The sequence below is a fragment of the Pollicipes pollicipes genome, unplaced genomic scaffold (genome assembly GCF_011947565.3).
Source record: "Pollicipes pollicipes isolate AB1234 unplaced genomic scaffold, Ppol_2.1 Scaffold_4002;HRSCAF=4701_pilon_pilon_pilon, whole genome shotgun sequence".
Classification (NCBI taxonomy): Eukaryota; Metazoa; Arthropoda; class Thecostraca; order Pollicipedomorpha; family Pollicipedidae; genus Pollicipes; species Pollicipes pollicipes.
In genome coordinates, this window is record NW_023596420.1 from 1,034,689 (window position 1) to 1,051,760 (window position 17,072).

General features: G+C 62.5%; 3 protein-coding genes across 3 annotated transcripts; all 3 read right to left on the reverse strand.

Annotated features, from left to right (window-relative positions):
- Positions 1-3,320: 3,320 nt before the first annotated feature.
- LOC119093824 (pecanex-like protein 4) lies at positions 3,321-8,599 on the reverse strand. The gene is made up of 5 exons (XM_037216832.1): positions 8,483-8,599; positions 8,005-8,132; positions 6,998-7,184; positions 5,728-5,877; positions 3,321-4,914 (listed from the first exon to the last, which is right to left on the reverse strand). The coding sequence occupies exons 1-5, from the start codon at positions 8,582-8,584 to the stop codon at positions 4,813-4,815; spliced, it is 669 nt and encodes a 222-aa protein (XP_037072727.1). The 5' UTR covers positions 8,585-8,599; the 3' UTR covers positions 3,321-4,812.
- A 146-nt stretch (positions 8,600-8,745) lies between these two features.
- Positions 8,746-11,546, reverse strand: LOC119093357 (pecanex-like protein 4). Its single transcript, XM_037216314.1, has 5 exons — positions 11,346-11,546; positions 10,563-10,666; positions 9,368-9,613; positions 9,073-9,268; positions 8,746-8,786 (listed from the first exon to the last, which is right to left on the reverse strand). Exons 1-5 carry the CDS (start codon positions 11,398-11,400, stop codon positions 8,746-8,748), a joined length of 642 nt encoding a protein of 213 aa, XP_037072209.1. The 5' UTR covers positions 11,401-11,546.
- A 294-nt stretch (positions 11,547-11,840) lies between these two features.
- Positions 11,841-16,231, reverse strand: LOC119093360 (pecanex-like protein 4). The gene is made up of 6 exons (XM_037216316.1): positions 15,957-16,231; positions 14,931-15,124; positions 14,365-14,483; positions 13,438-13,551; positions 12,596-12,714; positions 11,841-12,140 (listed from the first exon to the last, which is right to left on the reverse strand). The coding sequence occupies exons 1-6, from the start codon at positions 16,206-16,208 to the stop codon at positions 11,841-11,843; spliced, it is 1,098 nt and encodes a 365-aa protein (XP_037072211.1). The 5' UTR covers positions 16,209-16,231.
- Between the last annotated feature and the right edge of the window lie 841 nt (positions 16,232-17,072).

Consider the following 17,072-nt stretch of genomic DNA (forward strand, 5'->3'; position numbering starts at 1 on the left):
CCGTGATGCGTGCCCGTGCCCGTGATGTCAGCTTGTGTCCTGTGGCCCCGCTGCATAACAGGTACGTGAGGTTGAGTGAATTGGTTGTATTGGACCGTGTTTCGTGTTCGATGTCGTGCTGACGCGAAGGAAAATGAAAATCTATGACTGATCATTGTGCTGAAATTGATGATGGCATGTACACATATGAAGTACAGCATCGTAGTACTACCGGGAAGAGTTTCTTCTTCCGAATTACTGCTACGAAATATGCCATTTACGCCCTTTTGTACGGCAGACGGTGTATGGGTACACCAGCCGCGCATCAATTCACTTCATGTACTTGAGACTGGTGCTCCGTACAAAATGATCGACTCCATCGAAACAAAGATTCTCCTGATGTCCCATGATATACCTCCTCTGAGATCGGGTGCAAGTGTTCTTTGACAGCGGGCTGCTTCATCCCACGTGTTGACCGTGCCAAGGCTGTCGTGTATTCCCACCAGCGCTGCATGCCCTGCGGAACGCCCGTATTGTGACAACCCTGAGACGCTCGCCGCTTTCCCCAGATGAGCGCTGTCCGTAGCATGCCCTGGTGTTCTCGAAGGACCTCCGCCCTGGCGTGCTCGGGCGCTGACACCGGGCCGTCGCGTTGCAGGGTCTGGAGGCGCGCGAGCCATCGAGCGGGTCGCAGACAACAGACCCAACGGCCGCCGGACGGACGGCCCCGGCCACAGACCAGACCAACGGGCCGCGGCCGAACGCGGCCCCACGCTGGACGCCGGCGCGGCCCGGGCAGTCGCGCTGGGGCGCGGCGCCGCCGACGCCCGGTCCGCCGCCCCAGCCCCAGCAGCGGCTCTCGAGGCCCGGCCCTCCGCCTCAGGAGGGACTCGTGAGGCCCCTCCCTCCGCCCCAGCCTCAGCAGGGGCCCGTGAGGCCCGGTCCGCCGCCCCAGCAGGGGCCCCTGAGGCCCTGCCCTCCGCCCCAGCACGGGCCCGCGCAGGCTGGTTGGAGCCCAGCGGCGTCTCCCAAGCCAACTCAGTCCCCCCAGCCGCCACCCAATCTGGCTGCTTCGCAAGCCTCCAGTAAGGGCGGCTGGAGCCCGGCGGCTTCTCCGAAACCTAGCTCATCTCCGGCACAGGCTTCCAACAAAGTTGGCTGGAGTTCGGCATCGTCTCCAAGATCGAATCCGACCACTCAGCCGCCACCCAGCCCGGCCGCTACGCAGGGCTCCGAGAAGAGCGGCCGGAGCCCGGCTGCCTCTCCCAAGCCGACCACGACCGCGCAGCCGCCACCGAGCCCGGCTGCTTCGCAGTGCTCCAACAAAGGCGGCTGGAGCCCGACAGCGTCTCCCAAGCCGAGCCCGGCTGCTCCTGAGGGGGCCGCCAAAGGCCCGTCGGCATCGCCACAGCCCAGTGCGGCCGCCCAGCCTCGGCCGGGCCCGATTGCGCCGCTGTTGCCTAGTCCGACCGCCCAGCCAGCCCAGCCGTCCGCCGGCCAGAGCCAGGCAGTCCCGCCGGGCCCCGGCCAGCCGCACCGGTTCGGGCCGGGCGGTCCCGGCCAGCAGCGGCCCGGCTGGGGCCAGGCCCAGCAGCGGCCCAATCAGCCGTGGGTCCGGCGGGGCGGCCCGCTCCTGCAGCAGGGCCCGGCTCGGTGGACGACTCCCGTCCGCCCCATGCTCTGGAGACAGCGGCAGCCGCGGCCGCGGCCGCCGCCCTGGTAGGCTGGCCGCCGCTGAGCGCTCGGCCTGCGCTGAGCGCCGGGGCGTGCGCGGCGCGCTCGGAGCTGGCGCCGTGTGCGCTGCGGCGTCCGTCCGCCGCCGTGGGAAGACACCGAGACGGCAGGCGTCGGGCGACGGCGTGGCGTGTGAAAGCACAGCGCAGGGGGCCGGCTCCGTGTTTGGCAGGAGAACGCGCGTGGCGCCGCGGCCCTGACATGGCCGATGCCCGTCGCACACGCCGCTGACCCGAGACGGTCGGCTCGGCGAGCGGCGGACTGCCGCAGGACCGTCGTCATGGACCCCGCGCCGGGTCGAACAGGGCGGCTTCCGTGGCCACCGGACAGCGGTCAGATGGACGGCTTCCCTGCGGAGGCTAGCGATGCACCACTGGGACAGCGTCTGCGCGCCGGACGTGGATGATGTCATGGCACGTGTGGCCGGCGGCGGCTGTGCCGACGAGCGTAGCGAAATGTTTCCCGCCGGCTCGGCGGGTACACTCTGGCATGCGCTACGTGGCAGGCCGGAATGGCCCGTTTACGCTGGCGCGAGCGCTGTACAAAACGCACCGGCGCCACCTCCGAGATGGGGAACCCCACTCTTCGAGGAGCGTCCGGCGGTTGGCGTGCTGTCATAGGTAGAGCAAGTCCCTCATGGTCATTTGCGTGGATGTGGAACACGTGATCAGGAAGTCTGTTGGTTTGAAGTAGTGAGCTTTGACCGAAGCCTAGAAGACCGTTTGATTTCATGCGAGGTGCACGGGTGTTAATTAGTCGTCGGGTGGCATGACCGGATGGCTTTTCAAACGCCTGTTTAGGATGGTTAAATGCCGCTGCTTCTGCTGAGAGAACGTGATAGGCTCGCTTCTGGCGCGGGTGCTACAGCGGGTCAGGTGGCGTTACGTTGTAGGCGGGATCACTGGACACCGGTTCTGGCGGCAGCTAGTCATTTGCTTCGTCTTTCCAACTGACTGCCATGAGAACCGTACTGTGCGCTGGCAATGCGTTGATTCACTAACATGGGAGTGAAATGGAGGATTTGTCGTCGAACCGGGGTGTTCGGTGTTGCTGGTGTACACTCATACTAACTTCGGTTTGTAATTTCCATTTGTATGACATGCAATGTGAAGTGTTGGGCCCCGTCAGGTGGTGGTGCAATGCGTCACATGTATTTCAGCTATATGTTGTGAATAAAAGTACTGCTTCATCAGCGCTGGCTGGACGTTTTCATCGGCGGGAACAGGTACCGTAGGCCTGGAAATTCTGTATTAAGGAATGAAGTTCTTCGAGGCGCATGTTACTTTAAGCTATATGTAGTCACATTAACTTCTGAAGTTGCTGCGTAGTGATGTGGCACGGAGTGTTGAGCCGTGCCGACATTTACGGGGTAAAGTGGGTCGTGTGTAACTGTTGTATTTCATTCCTTTTTTCTCGTGCGTTATGCATTTGTTTTTTGTCGTTTCTGACAGCACTTTTGAGGCCCGGTAGTCTGTATGTGATTCGCGCCGGAGCGTGGTTCGTTTGTCTTATCATTGAACGAAGTCGATTATCCATCTGCAGGTGCTCTGCAGACCTCGGGCTTCCATGTTGTAACAAACCAGATCATGTGATAATGTGGACACAACGCATATTTATTGACAAACGCGTCCATTGCACTGTCGGAACCAGGTCTGAGCACCTCCCGTTGAGCACTCCTGGCCTTTGGCTATCGATCTAAAAAATAGCTTTTGGTGCCGGCGCACCTTTATGACGCAGCTAAGCGCACTCCGGCAGGCCAGGCCACCACCCTCCGCCCGCCCGCAGCGCCATGGCGTTCCAACCCGAACCGGAACCGGCCTTGAGCCTGCCGGATCCTCCTGGCAGAGCTCGCAGCATCCCTAAGCACGCCCTTTCCCTCTGCAGACTCCACCCAAGCACACCGAGTGCACTCCGTGACACGGGCGCCACGGAACCTTACCAGGATCGTCAGCAGCATCAGCGTATGACATATGGACGGAATCGGTCGCAAACGGCGGCGGTGGCTACGTTTGTACACTGACGAGATCACAGGCGCGTTGGACGGTGTAGTTCATCGCCTGGAACGTGTTCCCATGGCGCACAGCAATCCCCTGGCCGGACTTTATCACATAGGGTAACAGTCGTGCTTTGACGCGTATCATCCACACAAATGCCCGTCTCCCCCCGCCCCCCTTCCAGCCGAGAGCCGGGCCACACGTGTCGTGCACACGTCGGTGCAGCAGCCGCCGTACCTAGACGCAACAACCCGGCCGCAGGTGACTAGTGACGATATGCGCCGAGTGGAATATGACTAGCATCGCCTGCCGAACGCTCGCAGACTAGACAAGGTGCCCCGGTACCTGCTACAGTGAGAGCTGGTGCTGGCAATCTGCTGAGCGCGCCGGCGATCCGAACAAGGATGAACCCAAGAGCGGAAGATACCGAGACGCAACAGATCGACACAGATGTGCACCGTGCTCACAGCAACGCCGGGCCGGACCCGAGCTTTAGAAACGGTCACGTGATAGCGACTCAGGTCCCCTGTGTGACGAGTGTGGAGCACATGTGGTACGACATGACACATATCTAGCCACCTATGCGGGACGGAGACGAGGAACCACAAACGCGGGCATGGACTGCCCGGAACGACTACAAACAACGGTACACAACATTTACTCGGAAGGGTTATCACCCGACGGTGGATCGCCAATACGTGTTCCAATGCCTCCCCCCCCTCCCCCCCTCCCCCACATCCAGCACCCAAGACAACAATGAGGTGGACAGTCCCGTTCGGGGTCAACAGCGTCAAACCAACACCAACAAACATATCAACACCATCACAGTGCAGACCAAACGTCGGTGAGACACGCCATCGGTGTCAGTGAGTGCCCGCATCTCCGCGAGCGAGCGCGGCAGCCGGCAGCGGCGGGGCTGCCAGCCCCGCAGCGCTGAAGCGCCTGGCCACGCCCACCAACGGCCGGTAACGGGGCGCGGCGTACGGCGCCACGTGCAGCACGCGGCCTCTCCATCACCCCCGCAAATCTCGTGAGCGCACATGTGAACCCGCGGTACCACGTGCCGCTCATCCGGTGCTCTCGTGGGGCCACGGCGGGCCGCGCGCTAGACGTGGCTACTGCGGAGCGGCTCGCCCGCGTACACAGGGTAGCCGAGCGGGGGGTCGGCCGCCTGCACCGTCAAGTTCCGCAGGATGGTGGAGTGCGCCTGCCGACACAGCGACGGCCGGTCACGGGGCGGCAGCTGGCGGTCAGCCCGCACCTGGGCCGCGGCGGTGCTGCTGAATAAGCCAGCCAACGACGGGTCGGCGCAGAGGTTCTGACGGAGCTGTGAGCGGACCATTGCAGTCCTTGCCACTGACGCCGACCGTCAATGCGACTACACCAAGAGCAGGATCGCCAGCATACTGCACCGAGGTAACTGGATCACCAGCGCGCAACACCGAGGCAAGCCGGACCCAGCATCGTGACAACCACAGACGTTCATACTCAGCCCCACATAAACAGCTGATACTCATCAGCGCCGCGCCTGTAGAAGGCCAGTGCGGACGGAAGCCGAACGCGGCACCTCACCTGGAAGCTGCAGCGCCCCTCGTCTCACCTGGATGGTGCGGCGCCCCTCGTCCCACCTGGATGGTGCAGCGCCCCTCGTCTCACCTGGATGATGTAGCGCTCATCGTCTCACCTGGATGCTGCAGCGCCCCTCGTCCCACCTGGATGCTGCAGCGCTCATCGTCTCACCTGGATGCTGTAGCGCTCATCGTCTTACCTGGATGCTGCAGTGCCCCTCGTCTCACATGGATGCTGCAGCGCTCATCGTCTCACCTGGATGCTGTAGCACTCATCGTCTCACCTGGATGCCGCAGCGCCCATCGTCTCACCTGGATGCTGCAGAGATCATCGTCTCACCTGGATGCTGCAGCGCCCCTCGTCTCACCTGGATGCTGCAGCGCTTATTGTCTCACCTGGATACTGTAGCACTCATCGTCTCACCTGGATGCTGCAGCGCTCATTGTCTCACCTGGATGCTATAGCGCTCCTCGTCATCGTTGGTGACGTAGAGCAGCTCGAGCGCGAGGCTGGCCCAGACGCCGCGCACCAGCTCGCCACTCAGCCGACCCACAGACACCGTCTGGTCGCCCAGGCTCAGCAGGTGTGAGGTGTACGTGTTCTGCAGGTGGACGGGGCACGGCCGTCACGGCAGGCGCAGCCGCCGCTCAGGGCGCGTCGAAATACGCCCACCAGCACGGAACAGCAGCTTTCCCTTGCTCCCATGGTGCCATCGTCCCAGGCCGAGTCACGCCAAGTCCACGAGCAATCCGCATGGCATACCATATTTCATCAGCCAGGCTTGGCCTTACGGGGCCTCACCAGCCAAGACTTCGGCACAGGGAACCTCATCCCTTCTCCAATCCGCTCAACACGTACTGAGCGCGTGTCTGACGCCGAAAAATACGCACCTACCCAATTTCGCGCCCCCTCCTCCTCCGCTCGCCCCCTCCTTCCCCGCCGCCCGCCCCCTCCTTCCCCGCCGCCCGCCCTTCCCTAAACCCAGCGTCCTCCCCTCCCCGTCATCACTCACGCCACCTGCCCCGGTCCCACCACTGCCGCGCGCCAGCCCTCTTGGCTGCCATCATCAGCGTCCCCAGCCGGCTTCCCTGTTCCGCCCTAGCCTTGCTCCCCTTCAGCGGCCTGTTCCGCCCTTACCACGCTCCTCTCCCGCGGCCTGCTCCGCCCTAGCCTCGCTCTCCTCCTACGGCCTGCTACACCCTAGCCTCGCTCCCCTCCCGCGGCCTGCTCCACCCTAGCCTCGCTGCCTTCCCGCGACCTGCGCTCCCTTCCGCGGCCTCCTCCACCCTAGCCTCGCTCCCTTCCCGCGACCTGCTCCGCTCCAGCCTCGCTCCCCTCCCGCGGCCTGCTCCGCTCCAGCCTCGCTGTCTTCCCGCGGCCTGCTCCGCTCCAGCCTCGCTGTCTTCCCGCGGCCTGCTCCGCTCCAGCCTCGCTCCCCTCCCGCGGCCTGCTCCGCCCTAGCCTCGTTCCCCTCCCGCGGCCCGCTCCACCCTAGCCTCGCTCCCCTCCCGCTGCCTGCTCCGCTCCAGCCTCGCTCCCTTCCCGCGGCCTGCTCCGCTCCAGCCTCGCTCCCCTCCCGCGGCCTGCTCCGCCCTAGCCCCGTTCCCCTCCCGCGGCCCGCTCCACCCTAGCCTCGCTCCCCTCCCGCTGCCTGCTCCGCTCCAGCCTCGCTCCCTTCCCGCGGCCTGCTCCGCTCCAGCCTCACTCCCCTCCCGGCGTACTCGAACGTCGTCGTAGCCGAGCGAGAAGAGAAAGGGCGTCTGTTCCAGCACGGCGTCGCGCCAGCCCGGGTCGGCGTCCAGGCCGATGTACCAGCTGGCCGCGTACTCCTCCAGCGTGTCCAGCAGCTCGTCGTCCGAATCCAGACCGCCCAGCAGCACAGAGTCCAACGCCAGCTTCAGCGACCATCTGGCGGAGGGGGGGGGAGGGGGGGGGGGGCGGGCGAGTAAGGTAGCTGGCGCAGCACGGTGAGGGCGGTGGGGATGAAGATTAATGAGATCTGATTGCTTAATTTACTTAAGCAACTCTCATCGCCCAAGATCCAGTTGTCCACTATCAATTGTCATTAGATTGTCGAGAAACGAAACAAAGAAGACTGAGGTGAGTGACTGGAAGAAGAACGACTACATGAGGGAGGCCACCGTCGGGAACCGACACTGACCTGTGGGCCCGCTGGGCGAGCGAGGCCACCGTCGGACAGTCACCGGCAGGGACCGATACCGACCTGCAATCCCGCTGAGCGAGCGAGGCCACCGTCGGACAGTCACCGGCAGGGACCGATACTGACCTGTAGGCCCGCTGGGCGAGCGAGGCCACCGTTGGACAGCCACCGGCAGAGACCGACACTGACCTGTGGGCCCGCTGGGCGAGCGAGGCCACCGTCGGATAGTCACCGGCAGAGACCGACACTAACCTGTGGGCCCGCTGGGCGAGCGAGGCCACCGTCGGACAGTCACCGGCAGACACCGACACTGACCCGTGGGCCCGCTGAGCGAGCGAGGCCACCGTTGGACAGTCACCGGCAGGGACCGATACTGACCTGTAGGCCCGCTGGACGAGCGAGGCCACCGTCGGACAGCCACCGGCAGGGACCGATACTGACCTGTAGGCCCACTGGACGAGCGAGGCCACCGTCGGACAGTCACCGGCAGGGACCGATACTGACCTGTAGGCCCGCTGGACGAGCGAGGCCACCGTCGGACAGCCACCGGCGGGGACCGACACTGACCTGTAGGCCCTCTGGGCGAGCGAGGCCACCGTCGGACAGCCGCGGAGCCAGCTGACCCCGGGGCCGTCGGCGGCTGGGCCGCTTCTGTACAGGCCGAGCACTCGGTCGGGCGTGGAGCTGACCTCGATCTGGGGCGAGACGGGGCGGTGCTGGATCAGGCCAGGCCAGCGGTGAGGCCGATGAGATGAAACTCGATGGAACACGACCATACGATGCCACCTGCTGGAACATTCTCCATGCACACGCACATGCATGTTTGGTAACAGCTTGGCAAGAACTTCCAGTTCTCTACGCTTCACCACGAAAAGTTATCGTAACCCCTCCGTCGCACTACGAGTCGTGGCAAACCACGAACTCATGCGTCAGCGGCATACAAGCGCACATTCCAAATTAGAGACAAAAAACGAACACCTTGGCAGCTCAATCAGCGGTGCCGGGCTCCACAACTCTCTGCCGTTGCTGACCTAACACCGCATACCTCTCTGGCGGTGCCGTGGTAGGCCGTGTCAATCAGCTGACAGAGAAGTGAGTAGTCCTCCTGGAGCTTCTCGGCGCCCTCCTCCCCTCCGAGCTCCCTCATCGCCTGCTCGCCGACGCCGAGGAGCCGGCCGAGCGCGCGCAGCCAGAACTCGCGCGGGAACGGCGAGGCCAGGGCGGGCCGCAGCGGCGGCGCGGCTCGCGTCCAGCCGGCCGGCGGCGTCAGCCGCTGGGCGGCGGCCGACGGCGGCCGCAACGGCGGTATCAGCGGCTCCCAGGCGGGCCGCGACGGGCGCCGGCCCGAGCTCGGCCGCGACAAGGCGTCGGACGGCACCACGCGCGGCGCGCTGAACAGCCGGGAGCTGCGCCGGCTGGACGGCGCCGAGCCGCCGGCAGCGGCAGCAGCGGCGGCGGCGGCGGCGGCGGCGCGTGGCGGCGAGCTGGCCGCCGACGGGATGGGCGGCAGCGTTGGGCGGCGCGCCGACAGCGAGCCCTCCTCCGGCGGCGGTGAGGTGAGTGAGCGCACCTTGATGGTGGTGCTGGTGATCGCCAGCGGCACCGACGGCTCGGCGGCCACGCCGTCGACGCCGCCCGCGTCCGCCGGCTCCTCGTCGTCGAGCATCTGCCGCAGCCAGGGCGCGGCGCTCAGCGTCAAGCCAGCCGGCTTCTTCGGTTCGAAGAGCAGCGAGCCCTGCGAGCCGTCCGACCACTCGCCCACGTCGGCCACCAGCGGCGGCGGCACCGGCGAGCTCAATGCCGTGCGGTACCGCTCGATGCTGTCCTCACGCTCCAGCGGGCCCGCCGCGTCGGGCTCGCCGCCCTTCGGCTCCAGCGCCGGCTCCGGCTCCGGCGCCAGGCAGCGCGCCGCCAGCGTCCACGCCAGCACCTTGGGGAAGAGCTCCTCGACAGCGGCGAGCGTGGCGCTGTTGTCGATGACGCCGGTCAGCTGGCTCCGCGCGTCCGAGTAGCCCGGTACCTGCAGCTGCGTGAGCGGGCTCAGCGTGTGGAACCAGAACGGCGCCAGCCGGCCCGGCGCCTCGGCGATGCGGTCCTCGTCGAACGCCGCGTCGAAGATGGCGTCCACGCGCGTGGCCTCGGCCGCGTGACACGAGGTCTCCTGCAGCTCCAGACCCTGCAGTGGCCAAGCCCGGGTCAGACGTGGTGTCGCCGGGCAGAAACAGTGTATAACAGGAACCAGTGGCCAGCCGTCACATGTACTGCCGTCCCACTGCACGCATCACCATCGCGGTGCGTATTTCCAATTCAAGAACTTTTGGAAGGGCTTAGAAAACAGAAATCATTTGGAAAAACGCAACCGTAACGACACATTTGTTCATCTCCAATAGTAGACACCGATTATGCTGAAAGGCTACAATATCAGCAAAGAAAATTTCGGCCTTGAGTAGGCACCATGTCCACGAAACCCGTTACAAAGCGTTCTACACAGTCGGAGCGATCTGGCCGGCTGACGAGTTTTCCGTGCAGGCGGTTATATCGCCACAGTTGCCGCCGGTGAGCGTTTCACACGTACGTGACCTTTCGGGATTCCGGAGCAGTCCCGCCTGGAGCGAAGTTTACCCATTGGCGGGCCGTGACGGCAGACATTCACTGTGTTCTGGTGTGTGTGTGGGGGGGGGGGGGGGGGCGTGCTCGTACCGCAAGAGGGAAGGAATCTACGAGCGCTGAGTGCGCCGGCGGAGGCCGATGCAAGTGGGGACAGCCAGCAAACACAGCGAGCCGACGCATGTGAGTGTGAAAGGTGTGAGGTGTGAAAGGCAAGATGTGAAAAACGTCGTGCGCCCCGGCGCAACGCTGACGTACAGAGTCGGCGTTCAGTGAATGTCTACAACGGCAATAAGGGTCACACGAGTACGACGGCGCTAGCCTGTAACGTTCGCTTCTGAGGCGCCGACATTATTTCCACACATCATCGCATGCCAGAAGTGTAATGCAGCTGACAAAACCAGATGGTGTCTGTCGGCAACGACTTGTCGATAGGACATTACGCCTTGTACTGTCCGTACGAAGCAGGATTCAAGACGAATCAGAGAAATGCAAAACAGTACAACTCTTCCACCCACCTTGATGCTGAAGTAGATGTATCCATTTCCCATTTCAGCCACGTAAACCCACATAAGGCGGTCCTCGAATCTCAGCAGCAAATAGTCTCCTGCCTGCACAAAACCTGAAAAAGGAATACAAATTTGTGATCCCCAACTTCCCACGCATGCATTTTTCTCAACTGCACTTCCTGGCCAAATAGGTAAACAGGTCAAGATTTTCCCGTTTACAATGAATGAAACTGCCAGGCATCTAACACTAGCCTTTACATGTAACATTCATATCCCATGTTTATTGACATTCTTGTAACTAGAATACAACACAGCCTCCTCCGAAACCTAGTTTGCAGCCATGCAGCTTGGTATACAGACGAGGTGGATCACAAGCAAAGAGAACAACGATTCCATACGCGTCACATCGACAACGCCTAACTGTGGAGGACGATCGCAATGAAACGTCCTCGAACGTATAGATCCGCCAGGCCAGGACTACAACATACGCCAAAGCAGTGTGAACATATCAAACTTGAACTGCAACAAGCCAACAGCCCACTACCACACCCACACCAGGGCCATCACTGATACAAACATTGGGCCCATTGGCGTGCTTTGTAGTGCTGCCAGCAATAACGCAACAAAACATCATCAAAGGCCGACCTGTGCAAACCGTACACAGTTCGTCAAGCCTTAAAATCAAGGGCTAATCCAACATATTTGCGGTTTTCTGAACAAACGCGGAAATGTTGGCGCCGGGTGCCGGTCGTCCGTCACCAGACCACCGACCGCCGCCTGCCCCCCACTGACCTGCGCAGCCCATACGGACAGCGCGACCGAGCCGCTCCGCCGTCGGTGCTGCCATCTGACGGTAGTAGACGGCGTCGGGGCCGGCCGACTGAGGGCGGCCCGCCTGGCGGCCGCCCAACCGGCGCGGGAACGTAGGCACGAACAACGGCAGTGTGCACAGCGGCAGCAGCGGCGCCGAGAGTGCGCACGAGCCGGCCAACAGCAGCGCCGTCATCGGCAGCAGCAGCGCGTTCACGGCTGGCCGGGCGACGATGACGTCAGAGGGGAGGCGAAGAGGCTGGCGGGTGGGGGTCACTGGAGAGGGGACTAGGACAGAGGAGACATCACTTTTGCGCATATGCTGGCCAGTTTCACAGCAGCCCTGCTATATCAGGGAATCGTGAAAACCACCCAGCCTTCGTTGAGAATTTCTTCACATGCTGACAAGCTGGACAGAACCCAGCAGTGATGCACATTGATGGAAGATCTAATTTCAGGTAACAAAGCTCGGCAAGACTAACACTTCACCAGCTCTGAGACAGGGGAAAGCGCCTTCAGGACCCCATTTCGACGGTCGAGAGCCCAACATGTACCGAGCAGGATGTAGCCGCGACGCCTCTCCTTCACCACCAGCCACGTGGCCTGCAGCACGAGGCACATGTACAGCTTGAACCAGAGCTGCGTCAGCCGGTTGTGGAGCCAGCTGACGACAGTTAGTTCCAGCTCTGGCCGCCACGCAGCCGCCGCGGGCCACACCAGGCGCAGCAAAAACACGGCGCAGGCCTCCGGTAGCGCCGCCTCGGGGTTTTGCCAGATCTGCGGCGTCAGAACAACGGTCTTAGCGGGTGGGAAAAAAAAACACGGCGGTGTTATCGGAGGGGCACAGGGGAGTAGAAAGTCACAAGCACGCCAAACGAGACTGGCCGCAGACAACGGCCTCGCGTACGCTGGCCTCACGTCTGTATGCTATACAGGAATGTCTACCAACGCTGCATAGTTACTAGTATGCCAAGGGTACCCAAACATTTAACCCCTCGTCTGGCTACACGGCGTGCTTATGAGACACCCCACCACCAGCAGCAGCGAGCAGCTTACCCAGCCCCCCGAACTCATGGCCGCCTTTCGAGCCAGATCGGTCGGGACGCACAGCACCCGAGTTCACCACACGGACCTCTAGCAGGCTGGCCTCCGACAGCGAGTCCAGCAGACCCCCCGGAGCCGCCCGGCGGCGGGGGCCAGATGCCATGCCCCGGCCGGCCAGCGCCACCCACCCAGCGGTAGCAGCGCAGCAGGCAGACGGCGAGCAGGCCGTCCTCGAGGGAGCCGGCCGGCGGCCGGGGGTCCGTCTCCGTCGCCCACGTCACGTACATGACCAGCAGCAGCGGGCTCACTGGTCGCACACGGAGTCATACGTCAGGCGGACACGCAGCTGCGACAGGGGCGAAGCGCAGGGATGAAGCGCAGGGGCGAAGCGCAGGAGCGAAGCGCAGGGGCGGGGAGCAGGGGTGAAGCGCAGGGGCGAAGCGCAGGGGTGAAGCACAGGGGCGAAGCGCAGAGGTGAAGCGCAGGGGCGAAGCGCAGGGGTGAAGCGCAGGGGCGGGGCGCAGGGGTGAACAGCAGGTGCGGGACGCAGGGGCGGGGCGCAAGGGCGGGGCACAGGGGCGGGGCACAGGGGCGGGGCACAGGGGCGGGGCGCAGGTGAAAAGGAGGCTGAGCACACTGATGACTTCATGGTTACCATTACTGAGTAACTTCAGCAGTAAACGTGAATGTGTACTCATTGAACAGAAAGAAAACAGTGAAACAAAGTCAGGATAGAACTTCAGACAACAGATGACAGAAAATAATTTCAGCATACAAAACAGGGCACGCCGCGAAATACATCAGCAAAAGTTGAGTAGCAAAAGATCAGGGTTAAGTAATAAAGCCAATAATTCCACCCACTTACTAAAGAATTGGCACATGGAAAACGTTCTATCCTGAGGACCTTTAATGCTCACTGCACCATGGGCACACCATCACGCCCCGTAGGGCAGCCCCCTTCCCCCCCCCCCCCGCCTGCCCCCAGCCCCACCACAGTCCGTGAGCGCCGGCGCGTGCGCTCGCCGCTCACCCAGCGTGTGGAACCTGAGGGCAGCCTGCCGCAGCCAGCGCAGCCGGCCGCCCTGGCAGGCCGGCCGGTACGCGCAGTTCCGCACCAGACTCCAGCAGTAGACGCGCTGCAGCTCTACGAACACGGCGCGTGCCAGCGCCAGCAGCACCAGCACCGCGCCCAGCGCCGGCAGCGCCCCTGGCGGCCGCGGCAGGAAGCGCGCGGCGGCCGCGGCACCGCCAGCCGCCGCCGCGATGGCCGCGTGATAGAGCAGAGGGCACCACCAGAGCACGGGGAGAGAGAGGCGGCGGCTGCAGAGCGCGCCGGCGGCCCACCGGAGCAGACCGGCTGAAACATCCACCACACGGAATCCGTCGGTTTGGGGGACGGGGGGACGGAGGCGGCGCTAGCGGACCGCGGTCGACGGCGGATGACTTACCAACATCATTAGTTCGTTAATCATTAGCGATACACAAGCCCCGAAATCCGAGCACAAACCGATCCAACGCGACAACAGTCCGCCATGCGCCATACGCCACTCTACGTGATCACTGCAGACGTGGTCCGTCTGTAGCCCCGCTCCCCCCGGCCTCTGCAGCGACGCACCCCACCACTGACCTAGGTCAGCGCTGATCAGGCAGCCGCCGACGGCCGCCGGCCAGAGCCGGGCGTCAGGCGGCAGCAGCACCACCAGCGCCGCCTGGCAGCCGGCCAGCAGCAGCTGCAGCGCCAGCCGGCCGGCCGTGACGCACGCCGAGCCGCCGCACGCGAACACCTGGCGACAGAGCCCGCGGTGAGCGGCGCTGACCGTGGCCGCGCCGCCAGCACAGCATCAAGCACAGGGGCAGATGGAAAGAACCACCTCGCTACATACATTTCACTCTCGACGCACGCGAAGACAACGCAGACATTAGAACATCCTCACCAGTGTCTGCTCAGAAAGCCAGCCAATGGCGACGTCCCAGGGCGGCAGGACTCCGCCCAGCCAAAGCAGCGGCAGCGCGCAGATGGTCAGCCGGCAGACGACGTCACATGTTAGCAGCCAATCAGGAGCCGGAGACAGGCGCCTGCCACCAATGCCACGGCTAACATGTCACACACAACCAGGTGGTCATAAGCGGAGACAAGAGCCTTTTGTGAGAGTAAACACAAGTACGGACAGAGATCACGTGCTTTCTCTGCTCTAAGTATCACTGCATTACATTCGCATAGCATTACATCACATGTCTACATCATGCATTCCCCAGCTGATAATGCCAGCTAGAGACCTAGTGCGAGTGGCCACAGATTTCCGTACGCTTTGAAGACCGGGATGTATATTTGGACAATCACCCAACAAGGCCTCGTGCGTCTCATAGCTATGCCATCGGCATGAACCGCATTTAATAACCCTTGCCACCATCAATCACCATAGCTAACAAGCACATCACACAGCACCGTTGTTGCCCCGCCGTCAGCGTCAGACCAGAGTCAGCGCGGCCTTCTCGTCACGTTCGTGCACGTGCGGGACTCACCCGAGCTTGATCACCAGCAGCGGCACGGTGAGTAGCAGGACGTGGAGGGGCCTGTTGAATGCGGCCAGGTCCCACTCGTCCAGCGCCTGCAGCGTGGCCGGCTCCGGCGGCCGGGCCACCGTCAGCGAGTACAGCGCCGCGCAGACACTGAACCAGCCCAGCACGGGGAACACGGCCACCATCGCCGAGCCTCGCTGTAATGGAGGGGACGGGCTGAACCAGACCGGCACGGGAAACACGGCAATCATCGCCGAGCCCCGCTGTAACGGAGGGACGGGCTGCACCAGACCGGCACGGGAAACACGGTCACCATCGCCGAGCCCCGCTGTAACGGAGGGACGGGCTGCACCAGACCGGCACGGGAAACACGGTCACCATCGCCGAGCCCCGCTGTAACGGAGGAGACGGGCTGAGCCCGACCGGCACGGGAAACACGGTCACCATTGCTGAGCCCAGCTGTAACGGAGGGAAGGGCTGCACCAGACCGGCACGGGACACACGGTCACCATCGCCGAGCCTCGCTGTAATGGAAGAGACGGGCTGAGCCAGACCAGCACAGGAAACACGGCAATCATCGCCGAGCCCCGCTGAAACGGAGGGACGGGCTGCACCAGACCGGCACGGGAAACACTGGTCACCATCGCCGAGCCCCGCTGTAATGGAAGAGACGGGCTGAGCCAGACCAGCACGGAAAACACGGTCACCATCGCCGAGCCTCGCTGTAACGGAGGAGACGGGCTGAGCCAGACCAGCACGGGAAACACGGTCACCATCGCCGAGCCCCGCTGTAATGGAAGAGACGGGCTGAGCCAAACCAGCACGGGAAACACGGTCACCATCCGACAGGGGAAACACGGACACAATCGTTGAGTTCCTCTGCAACAGGTAAGATTTGGAACTAATCCTGGACAGGACATACGGATCATACAAACTGGAAGCCGAAAAATGCACGAATAAAAATGCATTCTAACCCGACACAACGTATAAAGAGGAACCCATCAATGACCGCCAGGGTCCGGCACTCACGCTGACGATGTTGTCGAAGTTGGCGGGAGCGAGGGCGAACGTCGCGGCCGCCGCCACTAGGCCGGCTGCCACCGGGTGCAGCACCACGCTCACCACGCGCCGCTTTCCTGGCACCATGAATCCCCAGGTGGTCCAACGGCACAAGCCGTGAAACTCCACCTCATCGTCCTGCGCCAGCATGCTGGTCTTGGCCTCTTCCTGGGCGGTGGCGGCGTGGCGGGCGGCAAGCGCGCCGACTGTCTGCAGAACCATCGCCAGCAGCAGCACGCAGCCGCCGACCAGCAGAGCTGCCGGCCGCGCGGCTAGCAGCAGGCTCAGCGGTGCACCCAGCGCCGCCGGTGCCGTAAACAGCAGCAGTTGGAGCACCGGCACATAGAACGGAGCCGGGAATGGCAACCGTAGCCGCGGCCCACCCAGACCAGTCTGTACGAGGCGGCGGAGCAGGTAGTCCCGCTTGTACTCATTGATGACATTCAGGTTTGGTGCATCCATTGTGGAAAAGAAGGGTGAAGGTGGGAATGGGGGTGACTAGGCGGGTGGGATCTGGTCTGGTGTTGGGTGGTGTGAGGTTGAAAGGAGATGAATGATTCTGAACAGAATGTATTCCTGGGTTTTGCTGAGGAACAGGGCAGTGAATGTTTAAAGGGAAAATAATGATATAGAAAAACATCTCATGTAAGGGACTGATGGTGCTATGGTGGTGATGGATGATGATAGGAGCTGACGAAATGACTGACTGGAAAAAACTGACATGACTGACTGAAATCTGATGACATGTTGAAAGTATCTTGGCAGTATCATCTTGATTTTAATTAACTAGCAAGGACAAACAAATGTTCACCTCAAGCCACTTGTTTTCCTTATAAGCATGGGTGCATTCACTGTGCACTTATTGGTGTCTTCCCTGCTGCTGTCTTAACATAATGAAGCACTGCATCTGAAACATAATCATATGAGCATTCCATCCATCATAGCAAGCACAATTTGCGCTCAAATACAATATTTGATCTGTCATACTGCATGGGCCAAATCAATTGAACAGTGGCTTTGGAAAAATGGGAAACTCACCTAGCACTGTTATTGCCTAGACAGTAGGTATACTGGATGAGAAAGATG